This window comes from Gouania willdenowi, chromosome 6 (genome assembly GCF_900634775.1).
Source record: "Gouania willdenowi chromosome 6, fGouWil2.1, whole genome shotgun sequence".
NCBI lineage: Eukaryota > Metazoa > Chordata > Actinopteri > Blenniiformes > Gobiesocidae > Gouania > Gouania willdenowi.
In genome coordinates this window covers 70,068,698-70,089,487 of record NC_041049.1, presented here as the reverse complement: position 1 = coordinate 70,089,487, position 20,790 = coordinate 70,068,698, and the positions used below count along the sequence as shown (strand labels likewise).

Sequence of the window (20,790 nt, the reverse complement as noted above, 5' to 3'; positions counted from 1 at the left end):
AGTCTTGGACTTTGAGCGATTCTCTTGGTATGAGGAGTTGTTAAAAGACCTGCTGTTTACTCATTATTCAACATGATCTGCCAATTAGGCTGTCACCATAATTACCAAAACCTTCTACAAATTGCAGAATCTCATTTAGATGTCCTGATAGACCAATTGAATCTCAGAAAGTTAATAGACCAGACTTTTACCATTATCTGCTAAGTAAGTTCCGAGCAGCCCAGCACAGTTTTTACAAAGCTGGTTTTGAGTCTAATGCGAGTTTCTATAATGCCGACACACTGTGAATCCCACCTGCTCAGCCCAGATAAGAGAATCAGCTTTAGCAGGAATATATGTTCAGAAAGGCTGGGCCTGTGTTCCTTTGTTACGACTGCGACAACCAGAGAATGATGTCATTTTTTTGGTGCTTTTTAAAGTTTTGGCTTTAAGAACCAAAGCTTTCTGCATGAAAATGGTCTATTTTGATCAGGGTTGGGGTCAATTATATTTGTAATTATGTATAATTAATTACATTTATATCGTAATTATAATTGGGTACTGGGTTCACGATACGATTCTCTCACAATTTATTTTACAAAATGGGACTGTAGACAAATGATGACTGAAAAATATTCCTTTATTTTTTTGGGGAAAAAAAAAAAATAAACACTGTACTATTTTCCTTTTATTTTTCATTGTCAAAAGAATCCCTTGATAAACTATTCAAAACAATGCAATTTAACTAAAAATGAATCTTGAATGAAATAAATAAAGGAATAATACAAATGAAGAAGAAGCCTGTTAATTTAAATTCTGGTTCTATAGTAAACAATGCAAAACTACATAATAGTTCCTTTTCTTTTTAAAAGTGCAACTGAAAATGTATTTTGTGCCTTAACAATTGGACTTTTTAAAAAAAAAAAAAAAAAAAGTCTGCGCTGTATTTAGGTCAGATATTTGTTTGGACCAGCAGAGGGCGCTGGTAACCCAGTGGTCAGTAGGCATGTAGTTATTCTAGCAGTGAAGAAGAGATGCTATGCTAGCAGAAAGAGCTAATAGAAAAACGTGACTTTTACAGATATTCACGTAATATCACAGATATTCTTTCGGTGCTAGAGGGGTAAGGAATCATTTATCAACATGTTTAAGAGTAGAAGGTGGCCAGAAAGAAAGTAGTTGCAGATTCCGCCCGCCGCAAACACTTTTGGATGAGAAGGCTAAATATATAGCGCCCTCTGCTGTTTAAAAAAGTACTGTGATTCAATTTTCAGAGCATCGATGTGAACCGTGATACCTGTGAATTGATTTTTAACTGCCTTACGATTAATCTTTACATCACTAATCACAAGAGATGCTAACAGAAAGCTAATTTATTAGGTTATTTATTTTAGGCTCAGTAATTGTGATGAATTGTAAGTGAACTTTAGTGATTGAGAACGTAATTGTAATTAACTTTCCGAAGATGAAAAATAATTGTAAATTAATTTAAAAAATGTTAATCACTGTAATCATAACTGAGTTGTAATTGAACATTGATAATTGAAAACATAATTGTAACTGAAAAATGTAGTTGACCCTTGATTTTTTCTTTGACATTCTGTCACAGAAACAAATAATTTAGACCACAATATTTTATATTTTTGTGTAAAAACCAGAATCTCATAACCTATTTATGTTTTTTGGGATTGGCAGTCTTTTAAAAAATTAAAGCACCTGTAAGTGAAATTTCAAGAATTAAAGGAATGTGATAAATTAAGTTCTGCATATTTCTATATTGTGTGATATGTCTCACTCCTGCTTATATTTGACGTTATAATTGGCTATAAAGCAGAACTGTAGCTACGGGTACCAGGGTATGCTAACATCTGAGTTAGCTAGCTAAAACAACGTAACCTCTGCAACAGTATTTCCATTGTTTTCATGCTAGTGGGTTGTTTTCCACAGAAAAAGACCCTTTGTTTAAACAACGCTGTTTGGACTCATTGTCTTCCTGTCACAGAACCATTGTGTACTGTTTAGCTTAAACAGTAGAACACAAACAGTGAGCACGTGGCTAAGCAGAGATTAATGATGCTGGCTAACACACACACACACACATTCAATCTGCTTCTTTACGTAACTGTTGAATATATGTTTGACTAATTAAAACAAACAGAAAATCTTTTAGCAATTATGAATTGATGTACTTACTGTAAATATTTGAAGCTACTGCTTCAATGAACCCATTTCCTGTTTTACTGTGAGAGACTTAATCTAAACTTTGGATTGTTAACCCTCTTATATAAAGCTTAAGCTTGAAATAACGTTGGGAATTTGGGTTTAAAAACTACTAAATGTGAGTCTGTGCATAGCCTGTAGGATAGAAATAGTGTGTGATGTATTTATAGTTTTTATTAGTTTTAATATTCTCTGTCTTTGCTTCTTCATAGCAATGGTTTTCAAACTGTTTTCTGAATCCAAGTACCCCCTTTTATGTCCGACGACAACATTTTGCCCCAGAATACTGTAAATAAAACACCTATAGAGCATAAAGATGGAATGAACAAGTGGTAAAGAATCTCACTGTAAATAAGTAAATGAAACAGTATTTAGTGCCTCATGAATAGATTTATTTCTATAGTTTTTATCATTTTTGGTCATTTCCTGCCTGGTGTGGGACTAAGACTGACTCTTGTATTATCAGTTCATGTTCTAATCAGGATCATGTCCATCATCAATAGTCTGATTATGATTTTGAACTAAAACCCCATATTTGTAATGCTTTCATTTGTTAATTTTCCACTTTCTCTCACTCAAGTACCCTCTGTGATGCCATTGCATGCCCCAAGGGGTACACGTACCCCCATTTGAGAAACACTGCTTTATAGCATTTGGAATCTTTAACCTGCAAATATTTGTTATCAGGTTATAGATTACAATGTATTGACTTGATATGCTGAAAACAAGAATTTCTCTAAATATTAATATAGTTTTTGCTCAGACCTTTAGAATTTAATGTTTTTCAGAGCTGACGTTGTATTACGGTAAACCTTGAACAATCATTCTTGTGAAGTTTTGCCTCAAAGGCAGATTTTTGTTCCAAATTATTAACTTGTGATGAATCCGCATCAATGCTTCTGAAAGCATCCACATTTCTTTCCTACTAAACATGTTGTGTAGAGTCAATAAAAGAGGTGGAATATGACAGAAGGAGAGCTGAGCTGTAGAGTAGATAACTGTTAGAATGGAGGGGCGTGGCCAAATGAAACAGTGAGTGATCCTGGAATTATTCTACACCTCCTTTTTTTGCTCTGCTGCTGAAATCCTAAAGCAGCAGTGCTGGACTCCAGTCCTCGAGGTCCAGATTCCTGAGACTTTTAAATGTGTCCCTGCTGCAACTCACCTGAATCAGATGAATGGCCTGTTATCATTGCGTCTGCAGAGCTTGATGACAACACATTGGTTTCAACGAGGTGTGTTGGAGCAGGAACATCTAAAAGTCTCAGGAATCTGGACCTCGAGGACTGGAGACCGGAACCTCTACCATAAAGCCAATGTATTTTATTTATATAAAAAGACTCCAGACTAATGTGACAAACACTTTTCTTTGAAAGCACAATCATGATCCCTAAAAGAAATCGTGCAGAAACCACTTAGTCACTTCCTCTCTGTTCAGAACATACGTCCACAGTTATTATTCTGTACTCACAGGCTCATATTAATGCAGTCACCAGTCGACTCCAGACATTTTTCACTTACAATAGAGAGGGGTCACACACACCAAGTCTTTCCTTCATTTTTGTCTGTCTGTACCTGAAGTACGATGCAGTAGAAATAGAAAAGGAATTGTACTGAAATCGTATTGGCAACATTATGTTTTCTCAAATTCAAGAAAGCTCTGGTTTGAAAAGCGTGGCTGACAACACAAAAAAATATCATTGTAGAGAAAATTAGATTTTTTTTCTTTCTTCTAAAAACTCATCTTGTTCCAAGTCAGACTGAACACTGAATGAAAGATAAAGGTCAGAGAGAGAGAGAGAGATTCCTCGGTTTCTCCTGTCGTTTTCTTTTTGATGCAGCATTAAACATTGATCTCTCCATCAGGAGTGGTTCCCCAAGGCTTTCATCCTGTGGACCCCAAACTCTTTCCACTGTGATCTGCTGACATGTCGCTAGTCCTTCTGACAGAGCCAGACTACATGAGGCTTAAGAAGTTAAACAGTCTGAACGTTTGTCTACAGCAGTGATGGGCAACTCTATCACAGCAGGGGCCACAAGAATGTGACTGTATCTGATCCCAGGGCCACATTATCAACATTTATGCCAGCATTAGAATAATGCATTAATACAGGGGGGGGGGGTTGTCTTTTTTTGTCTTTGTGGTTTTGTTGTTTTTCTGTGTTTTTGGAGTCATTATGTGTGTTTTTATTATTTTTTGTGTCGATGTAATTTTGTTTTATGTTTTTTTCTGTCATTTTCTGCTGTTTTGTTGTTGATTTGTGAGTTTTTGGGGTCACTTTCTGTATATATTTTTAACAGTTTGTGTCTTTGGAGCTATTCTGTAATGTGTTGTTGTTTTGTGTGTTTTTTGTCATCATTTTTGTTTGTTTAAGTGGTTTTTGTGACTGTCTTTGTTGTCATTTTGTATGTTTTTTTAATTTTTGTGTACTTTGTGCATTTTGTTGCTAGTTTGTGTGTTTTTGGGAGTTATTTTGTGTATTACGTTGGGCTTCATTATCTTTCCAACTTCTTGAATTACAATTTTGGAGGATTTGCTTTGGGGGCCACAACAAATTAGACTGAGGGCCACATGTGGCCCCTGGGTCACCAGTTGCCCTTGTCTGGTCTACAGCTACACACTCCATATCCCTAGTTTTATTTTGTAAAATCAATAGTCACTGCTGTGTGATTTAGAAGTTTGGATGAAAAAACAGAAATCTAGAACCTAAGCCTAAGACTTTTGCCTTTATTTAGGTTTAAAAAACCCAACATAGCTTTACAGATATTAACAGTATTGTGACAAAATTGTACAAATTAGATTTTAATTCCAGGACAGTTTTCCACTTGAAACAAGAACACTCAAAGAGAGCAGACTTCCAAATCTCCTCTTTGCCAGATGTTGGCAGTTATCTGGATTAATGATCAATGATGGTATCATGATCATTCACACTTTAAAGGCTACAAAAAAATGTCCATTAATAATGATACAGTAGGTCCAAAAGTTTGGGCACGCCCATTTTTTTCGACTAATTGTAATAAAATCTGGATTAGATAAAACTCAACGTGGTAATTGAGAAATCAACCCAACATAACTCGATCAGAGATATTAATTTTTGAAATTTCCCCAATGATGAGACTTAAGGATTTTTGAAACTGTTCCAGATATCGACCATTCCCCAAAAACATAATATAATTTTCCATGGCCTAAGGTCAACAATTAATTTAAATTTTGCCAAAGTCCGTTAAGTTCTTGACGTAATCCTACTGACAGACAAACAAACAACGCTGGTGAAAATATTACCTCCTTTAGAAATCAACTTTTTTGGAAAATAACTTAAAAAGACAATTTGTTCCACAATAATTTACATTTGTTAAATACTTTTTCTAGATAGATTTGAATACGCATTGACAGTTTAGGGCTGGATTCATATATTGAACCTTGGACCAACTTTGGAAATTCTTGACCATTGTCAAATCCTATGGCAAGTTAAGACTTTAAACTTTAAATAGTGTAAGAATGTAAAAGATCTCCATGTATAATGACCTAAACTTGACCTTTCAAATGCAAAGTTTGACAGTTTCTCTTTCTACAAAGAAGCAGGCAATCATTTGAGAACACACACACACACACACACACACACACACACACACACACACACACACACAAAGTTGACTGTATGTAAGACATTTAGTTACTTAACCTCCAATGACCTTGATGTTGCTGAACATTGTGGATTTAAGCGTGGCCTGCAATCAGGAAATGCAAATGGGAAAGGAGACGTCTGCTAATGAGGGTTTAGTGTCCATGGCAACCTGTCCTTCACTTCACCTTCTCTAATGAGAAATAATAACTTTTGTAGGCTGTTTGTTTTAGGGGATAGTGAAAATACATACTGCAACGTTATAATTTAATTCACGTTAAAGACTGAGGTTCAGCAATACGACTGTGTGACTGTTACATAGCACATCCAACCATGGGTTCCTCCTGCTGGGAGGAATAATGATAGTCTGTATGAGAACGCTTGGAAACACATCTTATTTTACTGTTTTACAAATAAAAATAAATTGCAGATGTGATTTTATTTGAATTTGACAATGGGGATTTTTAAAATCACTGTTTATTTATGAAGTTTGACAAGTTGCTATACATCTTCAACTGAACAAGCTTTTGATTTATTCTCTATTCCATAATGTGTCCAAATATAAGCTGTTTTGTGTTTAAAAGGGTTATTACCAAGTTATCAGCCGTGAATTGAACTCATGCAGAAGAAACGCGCCAAACAAATGGACGTCTAACGAAAAACTACTTAAAGACTTGTACTGCTGACATTGTTCCCTCCCACCTTTCAAATATCATTTATTCTCTCTTAAGCATCGCTTAAAGTCCTAACGGAAGAAAACACGATCCCTCTCCTCACACACACGTTCTTATGAGGTTATAAAAGATTATTGTTCATAAATACATTATCCTGACAGCACGTGGGACCCAAAGATCTCCTTTTGTATCCGTCACCATGATAAACGAGACGTTTTCACCTGTCATCTCCTCGCTGAGTGTCAGTGCTGACATAGACAGAGGAATGTCCTTCCTTTGTCTGTTTTTAGATGGAGCATGTGTTTTTTTTATGGAGCAAAGGAAATAAACCATTTTTTTTAAATTAGGAATTAGACGTGGAATCTGGGCTGGACTGGGACTAAAATTCAGTCCTGGCATTATTTTGTAGAAGCCGTTATTAAGTCAGTAATGCTTAACATGTGGCTCTTTATGTCTTCATTTTAATTATTATTCCCCCAGAAAAGTTTAAAAGAAGACACTTTTTAACCTACTTTTACCAATTTCCTTTGTCTCATTTTTGCCCTTTTTCAAAAAGTTCACTTTTTTTTTAACTTTAGCTTCCTTTTGCCAATAAATATCCCTTTTTTCCTATTTTTGCAAGTTTTTTATCTAAATTTTGTCTTTTCTCTCATTTTTTTTGGCCACTTTTCATCCAAATAAGCTAACTTTTGCCCAATAAATACCACTTGTTTTCTTTTTGCCCTTTTACACAATCGTTTGCCACATTTTGCCCATTTAAGCTACTCTTTGCCATTCCATACCACCTGGTTCCTCTTTATTTTATACTCTTTTCTTGGATGGTTTTGGCCACTTTTGGACCATTTTTGACCATCTGTTACCATGTCTGCCTCCACTCGCTCGTCAAAAAAAACAAAAAAAACAGGACCGGACCACTTAGGGTTGACGGCCCACCAGGACAATGCCCTGTATGCCAGATGGCCAGTCCACCGCTGTGTGGAATAGTGCTTCATTTATAGTCATAGCGCAGAGAATGTCCCATATGTTAGTTGTAATAAGATATGTACACATATTTTTTCTTACACAGAATTTTTTGAAAAACTTGACATCTTAAGCTATGAACACACACATATAACCATTTGGTAAATTGATGAAACACTGGTTTTCCACATATTATAAGTACATTTTCATTACAACCGCTAATGTTTGTCTTCAGTGGCTAGTTTTCCTTTATCTTTAGAGAACATTGATGCTCATGATTCTTCTCTGATTACAGACTGTACTAAATCATAGTCCTACTGTAGATCAGTGTTTCTCAATCTTTTTGGGCTCCAGTACCCCCTTATTCTAACTGTTGAATGCAAGTACCCCCTCAGGTCCAACGACCACATTTTACTCAGAATTCTGTGGAAAAAAACAACTATAAATCATAAAGATGGAATGAATGAGTGATAACGCACATTTTAAATAATCTAATTTTGTAAATTAGTGAATGAAACAGTATTTAATAGATTTATTTCTATAGTTTTTTATCAATTCCTGTCACTATCTCCTGATGTGAGACCAAGACTGATCTTTGTATTTTCAGTTCATGTTCTAATCAAGATCATTTCTATCATTATTCTGTGTGTTTTTGGTGTGATTTTGTGTATTTTTTGTTGTTTGTCTGTTATTCAGTATATTTGTCTCGTATTTTGTGTTTTTGTTGGCATTTTTTGTGTGTTGTTGGTATTATTTAAATTATTCTCTCTCTGTGTGTGTTTCTCTGTCATTTTTTTGTATTTTGTAATGATCTTGTGTATTTTTTTTTCTTATTTTGTGTTTTTGTTGTTGATTTGAGTGTATCTGGTAAAATTATTTCTCTCACTCTCTGTGTGTGTGTGTGTGTGTGTGTGAACTTTAGTAGCAGTGATGTCATAGTTGGCCAATCCATGGAGACAATGGCACTTTGCCAATACCCTGCAGCCACTTCTTCTTCTATCATTAGGTCTGATTACATTTCCATTACTCTCCCTTTGTAACTTCTTTTACTCATAACTCTCATTCACTTTACCACAAATTATTAATTGTTGAACTCTCTGAATTTACATGCTCAAAGGTGACTTAAATGAGTTTTTTTTTTTAGCTGTTGGTGCCTCAAAGGCTGAGCAGAGTTTTTCTAGAAAGTGTGATTTTAACACAAATCAATTCAGAGAATGATGAAAAGGTAAACTGTAAATGCATATTCATCAGCTTGTTGATGCTGGAGGAGTATGGATAAAGTGAATGGAGGTGATCTAAAGGCAGCAGTGGGTGTATGAGCCAGAGGCGTTACCATGGCAGTGCAACAACAAAGGCTGAATGACAGAGCGCTGCTAAAGGAGCTCAGAGGCCCTTCAAGGAAAGCATGAAAAGGAGGAGTTTGGTTGAAACCTGAGCTTATTTACAACAATATCGACACACAAACATGCAGAGGTGAAAGTAATAGATTACAAGTACTCACATTACTGTAACTGAGTTGTTTTTATGGGTACTTTGTACTTTTTAGAGTATATTTCTAAATCACTTATTTTACTTGTATGTTTTAAAAGAAGTGAAGTCATTCATTACATTTTGGGGTGACTGTGGCTCAGTGGTAGAGTGGGTCATCCCAAGGGTTGGGGGTTCGAATCCCATTTTAGCCTAAGTCATTGTTGGTGCGTCCTTGGGCAAGGCACTTCACCCACATTGCCTAGTATGAATGTAGTGTGTGATTTGTGGTGGTGGTGGGAGGGGCCGATGGTGCACTATGGCGCTTCCGTCAGTCTGCCCCAGGGCAGCTGTGGCTACAATAGTAGCTTACCACCACTAAGTGTGGCGTGAAAGAATAATGCCTTAATTCTGTAAAGCACTTTAAGTGTCTATGATAAAGCGCTATATCAAATTCAATGCATTATTATTATTATTATTATTATTATTATTATTATTATTATTATTATTATTATTATTTATAATAATAAAAGATAAAACAGTAAATATAATATTACAAAAAAAAACATGTTAAATCCAAAATATAAAATGTATGTATCCTGGTCAGGGTTGGGGTCAATTATAATTGTAGTCACGTAATTGATAATTAATTACAATTATGGCATAATCATAAATGTAATTTTGAAAATCTGTTGCTGTCGTAATCGTAATGGAGTTTAGATAATTGACTTTGTATTTGTAAATGCCATGAAAATTCTATAAAACAATTATAACTTAACCCAAAACTGTGGAACCATGTTACAGTTCTATGTACAGTTGTACACATATGTAGTTAACAATTATTACAACATGTTTCATATCAAGTTTCCACACCAAAAATATTAAAACCTATATTTTCATTGATTATGAAGCCTAACAAGATAATAAATAGATACGGAAATAAATTAGATGATAGATAATAGTTTTTAGTGTATTTTACAGCTGATTTAGGACCTGTTAGCATTAGAGATGCTAACAGAAAGCTAACACAAGAGGAAGGTTAACTTTTATTAGGTTATTTATTTCAGGCTCAGTAATTGTCATCAATTGTAATTGAACTTCAGTAATTGAGAATGTAATTGTAGTTGATTTTCTGAGGATAAAATAATAGTTGTATTTTAATTGTAATTGGAGAAAATGCTGGTCATTAATCATAATCGTAGTGTAATTGTAATTGTAAATTGTAAAGTAATGGTTCTAGTTTGTAATTGTACTGACTGCTGTTAAATCCTAAAGCATTGCGTTCTTGTCTTTTGTCAATTACAGCAGTGATTGTTTTACATTTAGCGCTATAGGAAACGCAGGTTAGATTCATTATCAAGGGAAGGTAAATGTTTTGACAAGGAACAATTAGCAAGGCAGTAGGAGTCCTCACACAGTATAGAAATGCTTTGACATGCTGTGCCATGAAAGCTTCCTCTGTCACCTCCTATTATCAGCTTTTTCCTACATGAGTGTCTTCAGAGGTGTTTGGTCAACATGTGACGCTCTCCTCTGCACCGCAGACATGCAGCAATGACTCAGAGCTCATTCAAAAAGTCAAAAAGAATTGTTTAGACACGCAGGCCAAAGAAAGGCAGTTTTATGCATCATTTTACTGCTTGAAATGAGTCTGCAGACAGCTGGGGCTGCAGTGTTGTTCCTAATTTTCCACCTCAGTTCCTTTGTCTTTATCGCCGAGCTTAGACAATAGTGTAAAATTCTACAGCACAAGGACAAGGTCACAATAAGCAAATGTGTTCAGAAAAATCCGTGCACCCTTCATTCTTTGGTTATTCCGTTTTAAAACCCAATCAAAATAACAAATAAATGTGTGGTTATTTTGTTTTACTGACTTAAAACCAAAACAGAAATACAGAAAAATCAAAAACCAGACAAGCAGCATTTTTCTGTTTTAAAATAAAATCTTGTTCGGTTTGTGAGATATTTGGATATTTACGGGAAACTAGGACGAGAGCTTCATGTTTTAATCTCACCACACAGAGAGGACCCACAGATGGGGGCAGACTTTTTTACTCCTGGGCAAAAAAGGAGCAACTCATAACAAGTCACATGACTGATGAACAGGTGAATTGAAATGTTTTTAATACATTAATAAATCAAAACAAAAAAGGATGCTACATAAAACATGCACATGATATGTGATTTAATAAAAAAGAGGTGGTGTAATAAATCTACTGGTGCTCCTCGTTTCTTGTGATCAACTTCCATGTGTGTTGATGGCTAGTGGTATTATAACATAAATATTTTTACTGCCCTCAAAAAAGCTGTAATTGTTTTTGTAAAGGTGTCAAATCGTAGAAGTTCTAACATCTATTGTTCCTCACAGTAAATAGTCAGTCACCAGTTTATCTGGATACTATTTGGACGTAACACCGAAAACAAAACTACAGTGTGAACAGATTTTTATGAGCTAAAACATCCACAGACTGAATGAAAACTGGAGCAGTCCTATTGTGTGACGAGACCTGGTCCAGGACCTGTGGAGGGAAACCAGAACAGAAAAACGCTGCTTGTTTGGATTTTGGTTTTTCTGTATTTCTGTTTTGGTTTTAAGTCAGTATCATTTTTGATGTGAGCATACGCTACAGTCAGATTGTGTGTGGATTTGTGGTACAACACAGCAAAATGTGAGTGAGACTGTAAATAAAATATTAAACAACTGTACAGGGGAAATAGGATCTCATTCATGCTTTTAAAATGTAAAGTGTACCTTAAACTTTCATAACGCGCTACAGTATTTATTCAGTAATGTGATGAATTATACGTGAAATTGGCTGAAGGCTTAATAAACACAGACGAGGGACAGCATTTAGTCATTTTAAAGTTGTTTTTTTTTTTTTTTTTTTTTTGAGGGTTTTGATCGTTCATTTCTTTCATATCTGTGCGTCTCTCCAGGATCTCTGTTGTGAAGTTGCTTGCAGCGCACACAGGGGGGCAGACTTCACCTGCTCAGTAGCTGATGCTGTTCTAAAGAGCATTTAAATGAGCACTTAAGTCCAATTTTCACAATGTTCAGAAAGGAAATATTTGTCTTGCTCCACCTCTGATGTGACGATGCCAATTTTCATCTTGTAAATGTTTCATATGAATGTTTCATGAATCACACGTTGGTCCTGTCATATGACCACTCAGATTTGCACCCATTTTCATACAAAGGTTGATAAATGAGGGCCACCGTGTTGGTGAAAACAACCATGAATCTGACAATGTGACAGTGGCAACGCCATGATGGATCATTAGCATAACAGGAACAGGTAACATGTGGCCAAAAATGGTCCAAAAGTGACAAAAACGTTACAAGAAGAGTATAAATTGACTAAAATGGGCCAAAAGCAGTCGAGTGGTCAAAAATAGGCAAATAAAGAGGAACCAGGTGGTATTTAATGGCAAAGGGTAGCTTAAATGGTCAAAATGTGGCAAACAGTGAAAAAGGGCAAAATGTGGAATAAAAAGAGGCAAAATGTAGGGAAAAAAGGAAACAAGTGGTATTTATTGGGCAAAAGTTAGCTTATTTGGATGAAAAGTGGCCAAAAAACTTCAAGAAAGGACAAAAGTTGAATAAAAGTGGCAAAATAAACTTGCTAAACTGGACTAAATATAGGAAAAAGGGAATATTTATTAGCAAAAGTGTCAAAACCTTTTGAAAAGGGGCAAAAATGGGAGAAAGGAAGTTGCAAAATGGCCAAAGGAAATTGATTAAAAGGGGTTGAAAAGTTTCCCCCTTTTAATGTTTTCTGGGGGAATAATTATTAAAATTGAGACATAAAAAGCCACATGTTGAAAATCACTGACTTTATAACGGCTTCTACGTCGTGGACTGATCTGCACAGAAAATATCAGGGATTAGTTATTGTCCCAGTCCAGCCCTAAACAGGGTAAATATACTTAGTACAAATCCACAGTTAACTTCAGCCCCAAGACTGTGGATGAATTTCAGTAAATCTGCTTAAAAGGAAAACTGTTGAAAGGTTTCTAACCACCTCCAATGGCCAGGTTAGATTTTCCTAAAAAACAAGCTAAATAAAGAACCTCAGGGTTAATGTAGTGAATAAAGCTTTTTTTTAAAGCCCTGACTCAACAGATTTGAAAATAGCATCTGATGGCCATGATCAATAGAATAACGCTGACTGAGGTGTGACCTTTACTAAGGGTGTTTCAGAGAGGGTGGAGTTTAGGAGGTTCAGACCTTCAGCCTGTGAAGGTTGTGCTTTTAAACCACAGCTTTGATCAATGACAACTATGATGATCTTATATTCCCTAAAAACCCGGTCGGGGTCGATTACATCTTTCAGTTACAATTACGTTTTCAATTACCCATGTTCATTTACAATGACCAGCATTTTTTTTTACAATTATAATTAAATTTACGATAATTTTTTATTCTCAGAAAGTCAATTACGTTCTCAATTTCTGAAGTTCAAATACAATTATTCACAATTACTGAGCCTGAAATAAATAACCTAATATAAGTTAACCTCTTGTTAACTTATATTTCTGTTAGCATCTCTAATGCTAACAGGTCCTAAATCAGCTGTAAAATACACTAAAAACTAATATCTATCATCTAATTTATTTCCTATCTATTGATTTCCTTGTTAGGCTTCATAATCAATGAAAATATAGGTTTTAATATTTTTGGTGTGGGTGTCTGAGCCTTTTTTGTGTCAGTGTACCCCTAGATTTCATTTTTCAAATGGTAAAATGTGGAAAAGCTTAATATGAAACATGTTTTAATAATTGTCAACTACATATGTGTAGAACTGTACATAGAACCGTAACATGGTTCCACAGTTTTGTGTTAAATTATTATTGACTTTTTTTTATAGAATTTTCTTGGCAATGAATTATTATTATTTTATTAATGATCAATTATACAATTACAATTAGAATTGAGCCCAACCCTTCTGTCCTATTGAGCATGTACCTCACCAAACAGACTATGATTCAAACATAGTTAGTGTGACGATGAACGCTTTAGAAACAGAAAAGTTCGCTCAGTCCATAAGGACATGGGTTGGGAACCGGAGGGTCGTCGGTTCAAGTCCCAAAAATATGGAAGTTGTTCTGGTTGCTGGAGAGGTACCAGGGCACTTCTCGAGCACTGCTGAGGTGCCCTTGAGCAAAACACCGAACCCCAACACTGCTCCAGGGACTACAGATGAAAAATAGCCCTTAGGCTAATTCTGGCATATTTACAGAAATGTATATTAATATTCACTGTCCCTATAATAAATGATAAAATAGTTCAAACCTGGAAAAGAAGCTAAAACTCTTTAGCTATCAGCATACTTAAAATATACACACGAGTGTGAAAGAATGACTTTACCTTAAATTAAAATATGTTTGAATGAACTCTACTGCTTTTGTTTTAACATGTAAAGTATAAACTGCATGAAGCTTCCTTTTCTTTATAAATGTGGAACATGTTATCTAGAGCAGTGCAGTGGTTTAGTCATAAAAAAATGAGCGCTCTAATCATGGGAATTCAGGCGTGGATATTTATATCAAACAGGTCAAATGGTCCAAAATGAGTAGAAACACTGAGACCTCGCTGGCAAATAACCTTCTCACCTGAATGTGTGCATTGGAGTCAGGATAAAAGGTATACACATCGGCACTGCAAGAAACACCTTTAGTGCTGTATAGTATGTAAACAATACATGTTTTTTGTTCACATTAAAACATTTTGTATTTCTGGTTGTATTTAACTGAAGTAGAAAGACTTGATGAAGCTAATAAAATAGTGTCAGGATTTAAATGGGCTTTTATATTGAGCCTACCAGGTTTTAAAATCACTTGCTATTTATATCATTATATGTGAAGAAATGATACAACATCTCTGACAAGCCAGTAATAGAAAGCAACAAGGATAAATAGCTTAGAATTGACAATAAAGATGTAAAATAATGTATAACAAAATTTGAAAATTAAAAGAATCAAATTGTATTAAGCCAGTAATACATACACCCATGAAATTGTATAACCTCTCTTTAAACAACTACATTTTTTATCATTTCTTTAGTAGCTGAAATGTTTAATGTATTTCCTGTAATACATAGTTTGTGCCATAAGGAGGCGTAAGACAGCTTTATAACCTGGTTATTGAATTCCAATTAATAAACGAATAAGACTTTCATTGCAATAGGCAGGAAGAACTTTGACTAACAGTGATAAAAAAAAATACACGTGAATTGCATAAAGGACATTGAACACCAATAATCACAACAACCAGTTCTAAGGTATCACTTCATATGATGTAATTACCAAAAATCAAACGATGCTGTTCTGCCTAAAGGTTTTCCTGCTTTACACATTGACTCGCTGCCTTTTTGTTGTATTTTTGGTCATGTTTGCTGTTTTACTGCAGAATGCTTGAAGTGCGTCTCAGCCTCCATCGTATTGACCGAAATGGGCTGACGTGTGGGTTTTGTTGCAGGTGTAGGTTTCAAGTATTGAGGCTTAGCTGACACTGCAGAGATGAGTCAATTCCTGTGTTAGCTGAAATATATTGAGCTTGTAGCTCAGACAGCGTTTATTAAACTGTATTTCTTTATCTTTTTAATAGCAGAAAAACCTCACTTGACAGTTTACATAAGTGTGGAACTTCATACAGAAATTGTCCTGAAATGTACAGTATCTAGGGGTGTCCTGATCTGATATTGGATATCGGTCCGATATCAGCCTGAAAACAAATATCAGATTTAAAATTTCCGATTTCTTTCTTTTTTCTCCAATTCATTTTTTATTTATTTTATTCAATTGTAGAATATTGTAGATATTATGTTGAAGGTTAAAATGTATGTAACCAATTGGTTAATAATAAATGGGTCAGTTTTTCTCATCGCTACTGTTGTTGACTATTGTTCTCTGTTTTAGTGACATCATGTGATGAAGCCTTTTCTAACATTCCACACTACAAAATAAGTAATTATAATTTTTAAAGGAATAAAAGTATGTATGATTTATGCTGATATCGTATTGGTATCGGTCGATACGCAAGGCTGCAATATCGGTATCATTTCGGAAATGAAAAAGATGTATCGGGACATCCCTAACTGTATCACTAGCTGGGTTTCAGTTACAGATTTTCACAAAATAAAAGCAATATTTCTAAATGTTGACAAAGTATAATTGTGCTTTGAACGTGTTTCCATTGAAAGTTGTTTTAAGTCTCGTAAAATCTCAGCGTGTGAGACTTCCCTGCAGAAAGATGAACGCTCAGACACTTTGTATTCCTTTGCTTTTTCACGTCTAACGTGGCAGTAATAATTTGAAAGTCTAAAGTCCTGGTGTCCTCTTCTGTCCACACGTACCGCGCCATATTTTCTCGGAGAGAAGTGGTCATGTGACCTGGTACGTCACGTCCTGTGACGTGTATTTGCGGAGAAAGTGTTTCCATGACGCTTTTGCGACACATTTCAAGAACGTCTGAAATTCTTCCTTATTAAAGCGCGATTGTGAAATTTGAGTGTTATTTCGAAATCCAGGTGTTTCCATCACCAGTTTTATTTGCGCTATTGACATTTTGCGTATTTTCAAGGTTAATGAAACAGAGCTACTGATATAAAGAGTGGTCCTACAAATCAGCTACATTTAATTCTACTAATCACAGATTTTACACAAAACCTTTTTTTGAGGCATTTAGTGTATTTTCAGTTTTTATAGTGTATAGTCAGTGTGACTTTCCTGTTTCTTTTGTGTCAGCGTCTGCTTTGTTGATGTCCCACAATGTCCGGAGGAAACAGTATGACTGACTGAGCACGTCTTTGTTGTGGTGGTGTCTTGTTGTACCAGTCTGCACTATCTGAGAGCAGTTATCCTGCCAGCAATCCTCGGCCTGTCTCCTCTGTTTCACCTTAGAATAGTACATCAGAAGGTGGAAGGGACGCAACGCTCCACTGGCTTCTCAAGGCAGTTTTATCATTTGTGGCGTATCTTCTATTGTTAGCACCAATGTTGCTTGGTTAAGCGTGGTTGTGTATTGCCTTTCTCACTGATCAACGTATCAAATCTAACTTGCAAATCGCATCGCAGTTGAGTCATCATGCTGTGAAACTGGACACAACTGCGTGACGATCTGACGAGGTGTTCAAACTCCTCCTCTATCTGCTGCCACAGCATCTTCATATTACTGGTGTCATTCTGAAACCAGTCCATCTCCTCTAAACTTTTGTTCCATAGTCAGTGAATTAAAAACCACTCAGTCTGCAACAGCCAAGCATTAACGGTAGAGAGCCCGCTGCCAGTGTATCGCCATGGAAACATCAACAGAGGGAGCCATATTCAGCAGTTTGTTCCATTTGTTTGGCTGAGGTAGAATAATGTGTCTGGTATATTGTGTAGCGTGCAACGTGTGCTTTGAATGTGTTTAAATAAAAGTGGTCCCCCAAAGTAGAAGAGACAACATTATATTGTAAACTTAAATTGTTGTTTTAACATTGTTATATGTTTTTATGTACTAGAGATGACAAGTAAGTACAAATACTTTGTTACTGTACTTTAGTAGTTTTTTTTGTGGTATCTGTACTTTTACTCCTTACTTTTTAAACAAATATCTGTACTTTCTACTCCATTCATTTTAAAAATGAGCTCGTTACTTTTTAAGGCCTTCGAAGAGGACGCCACGACGTAAAAACTAGTCCATGCTTTTGTTACCTCTAGACTGGATTATTGTAACTCTCTTTTAGCAGGCTGCCCGAGCAAGTCGCTTAAGACACTTCAGCTGGTTCAAAATGCTGCAGCACGTGTACTGACTAAAACTAGGAGAAGAGATCACATTACTCCTGTATTAGCCTCTCTGCATTGGCTTCCCATAAAATATAGAATAGAATTCAAGATTCTTCTTCTCACTTATAAAGCCCTAAATGGACAGGCACCAGTCTATCTCAAGGAGCTTGTAGTGCCATACAATCCCCCCAGAACACTACGCTCTCAAAATGCTGGACTACTCGTTGTTCCATTCGTCTCTAAAAGTAGTATAGGAGGAAGAGCTTTCAGTTATCAGGCCCCACTTCTCTGGAACCATCTACCAACCACGGTTCGGGGGGCAGACACCCTCTCTACCTTTAAGGTTAGGCTCAAAACATTCCTCTTTGGTAAAGCTTTTAGTTAGGAACCAGCTCATAGCTCATAATTAAGATGCAATAGGCATAGACTGCCGGGGGGGGGGTCTGGCATGCTCGGTTGGAGAGAGGTTGGAGAGGGCGTTAAGAGAGAGGTCATTTAGGTTAGAGAGGGACCGGAGAGGGTCCCATTCCTCTCTCAAACACTCCCTCTATGTCTGCTTCTTCCCTTGTGTGTTTGCTCCTGTACTCCTTCTGGCTTTTGTCTTGCAGGTCCGTGGGATCCTCAGTGTGGAGTTACAGAGTCTCAACAACTCTGTCTCCACCCTTTCCTCTGCACACACCCAACACAGCATAACGTGGATGGCTGTTCATCATAGGAATGGGATCCACACAAGGTTCCTGCTGCTTAACAGAAGGTTTTCCTTGCCGCCATGATGAATTCATGTTGGGTGTGGGATACATATGTATGTGTATATACGTATATATGCATATGTGTGTATCCATAAAATGAAGAGTTCGTCCTTAAGACTGCTCTACTGTAAAGTGTCTTGAGATACCATTGGTTATGATTTGACGCTATACAAATAAAGATTGATTGATTGATTGATTGAAAAAGACGCAAACCAACAACTGCAAAGCTGGAGGAGCCATGTACCAGTTTTATACAAGTTCTTAAAAATGTTAAACTCAAAGCTGCTCTGGGTTTAGTGAAACATTTTATTTACAAATTGTATTTATTGTGAGTGCTAAATTCTCCAGGTGTTCAAAGGTAACAGATTTAACAGTATTCTATAAGTTCTTAAAAAAATGAAAGATATGGAATTTGTCTGTCTTCTTATTGAAGGGAGATTTGTTTTACTTTTTTTTACTGAAGTACATTTAGCAGCATGTACTTTTTTACTTTTACTCAAAAAAGGGAGCAACTTCAATACTTTTACTTTTATCAAAGTCATTTTTCTTTTCAAGTATCTATACTTTTCTTTGATTACTGAAGACTAGTACTTTTGCCACCTATGTTAGGTACTATGTAGTACTCTACATAAATACTCTACATTAAATAAAGTGGATTGATTGATTGATAGATAGAAGTTGCCATCCCAATCCCAATTAATGATCAATTTCTAAGTTTGTTTTATGGTCAGATCTCATATTTATTTTTTGGTAGAGCACAGACGAATGAAAAACTGGCTTTAATTCCAATGCTTAAGTATTACAAAAATAAACAGTTTTCCCACTAAATCATTCAAAAATACTAAATAAAATTGACCTCTAATTTTGATTTCATTAAACCCTAATTTTCATCTTTCATTGTATCTTTTGATGCACAAGTGTGCTGTTAGACTGTTTTAAGGGAATTCCCCATATTTGACGTATAACAGGTAGGAAATCTCCATTGTGAAAAATGTTAAGATCAGACTAAAATACCTGATAACAACCCATGTTAACCTTGGTCTAAGTGCTTAAGATAAACTATATGAAAGAAAAACAGTTTTATGTCTTTTCTTACAGGAGAGAGAACTCTCCATCACAAGAGTGATGTCCTCGAGACCGTAGTGCTCGTCAACCCTTCAGAAGATACTGTTGTGTCAGAGGTGAGGTTTGCATGGTGTGATGTCCTTTCTGGTGGTGTTTTTCTTCAATGTCAAGAAAAGATTTGAATTAGAGATGCATAAGACACAGATGCACTATAGCAGTGTTTCTTAAATGGGGGTACGTGTACTCCTAGGGGCACGCGATGACACTACAGGGGGTACTTGAGAGAGGAAAATAAACAAATAAAGTATCAGTCTTGGTCCCTCCCCAGGCATGAGATGGCCAGAAATGATGAAAACTATAGAAATAAATCTATTCAGGAGCTACAAAATCAGTGTTTTTCAACCTTGGGGTCGGGCCCGAATCTTCTGAAAAATTTAAATAGATTTTTAATTTAATTAGTTTTTAAATTACTATTCTTAAATTTAAATAACACACAATCCTAATCAACTGTGTTTCTATACTTTCACTTTGAGAAATCTAGTTAAACTAAAATGCAGTAAATATCTAGTAAATATGATCAAAAAATAATTGTGGAAAAAAAAAAAGTCTTTGGGGTCATCAGTAATTCTTGATCAAAATGGGGTCACGATCCAAAAAAGATTGGGAACCACTGCATTAAAATAATTTACGTTTCTTTTCACTTATTTACAAAATGAGATTCTTTAAAATGTGTGTTATCACTCGTTCACTCCATCATTATGATCTATAGTTGTTTTTAAATAGTTTTCTAAGCAAAATGTTGTAGTCGGACAAGGGGGTACTTGGATTCAGAAATAAGAGAAAGGGGGACGAGAGCCAAAAATGTTTGAGAACCACTGCACAAAAGGACAATTTGAACTAAAAGTATTTCCTTTGAATGAGTAACTGGCCACTGATACCCACAGAAAAAGTGGTACCAAAGTAGACACGCCCCATTAGAAATCACACTTGTTTTTTTAAATAGTTAGACAAAATTAATTCTGTACTTTCATTGTCTGTCTTCATAAATCTTTTTCTCATATTTATTTTTGTTCCTTCTTCTATGTGCTTGTGTGTCCCAGATTCAGAATCTAGTTGTAGACTCAGCAGCAAACAAGCTACTGGTCTTAAGTGGTCAGAGCACGGATCACGGTGGACTTCTTCTTCAGACTGGCGTTTTCACCTTCCAGACCTTTTCAGGAATCTTTGCTGATCCTGAGGTGAGTGAACTATGTTCAAAAGATAAAATACGTACTATGGGCTTTT

General features: G+C 35.8%; 1 protein-coding gene across 2 annotated transcripts in view; it reads left to right on the top strand.

Moving 5' to 3' along the window:
- The window catches only part of map1ab (microtubule-associated protein 1Ab), a 61,563-nt gene that overhangs the window by 24,234 nt on the left and 16,539 nt on the right, over positions 1-20,790 (top strand). For both annotated transcript variants that reach the window (XM_028448943.1, XM_028448944.1), the window contains 2 exons: positions 19,540-19,622; positions 20,607-20,744. In XM_028448943.1, coding sequence (XP_028304744.1) covers positions 19,540-19,622; positions 20,607-20,744 — 221 coding nt within the window. The remainder of the gene's footprint in view (positions 1-19,539; positions 19,623-20,606; positions 20,745-20,790) is intronic.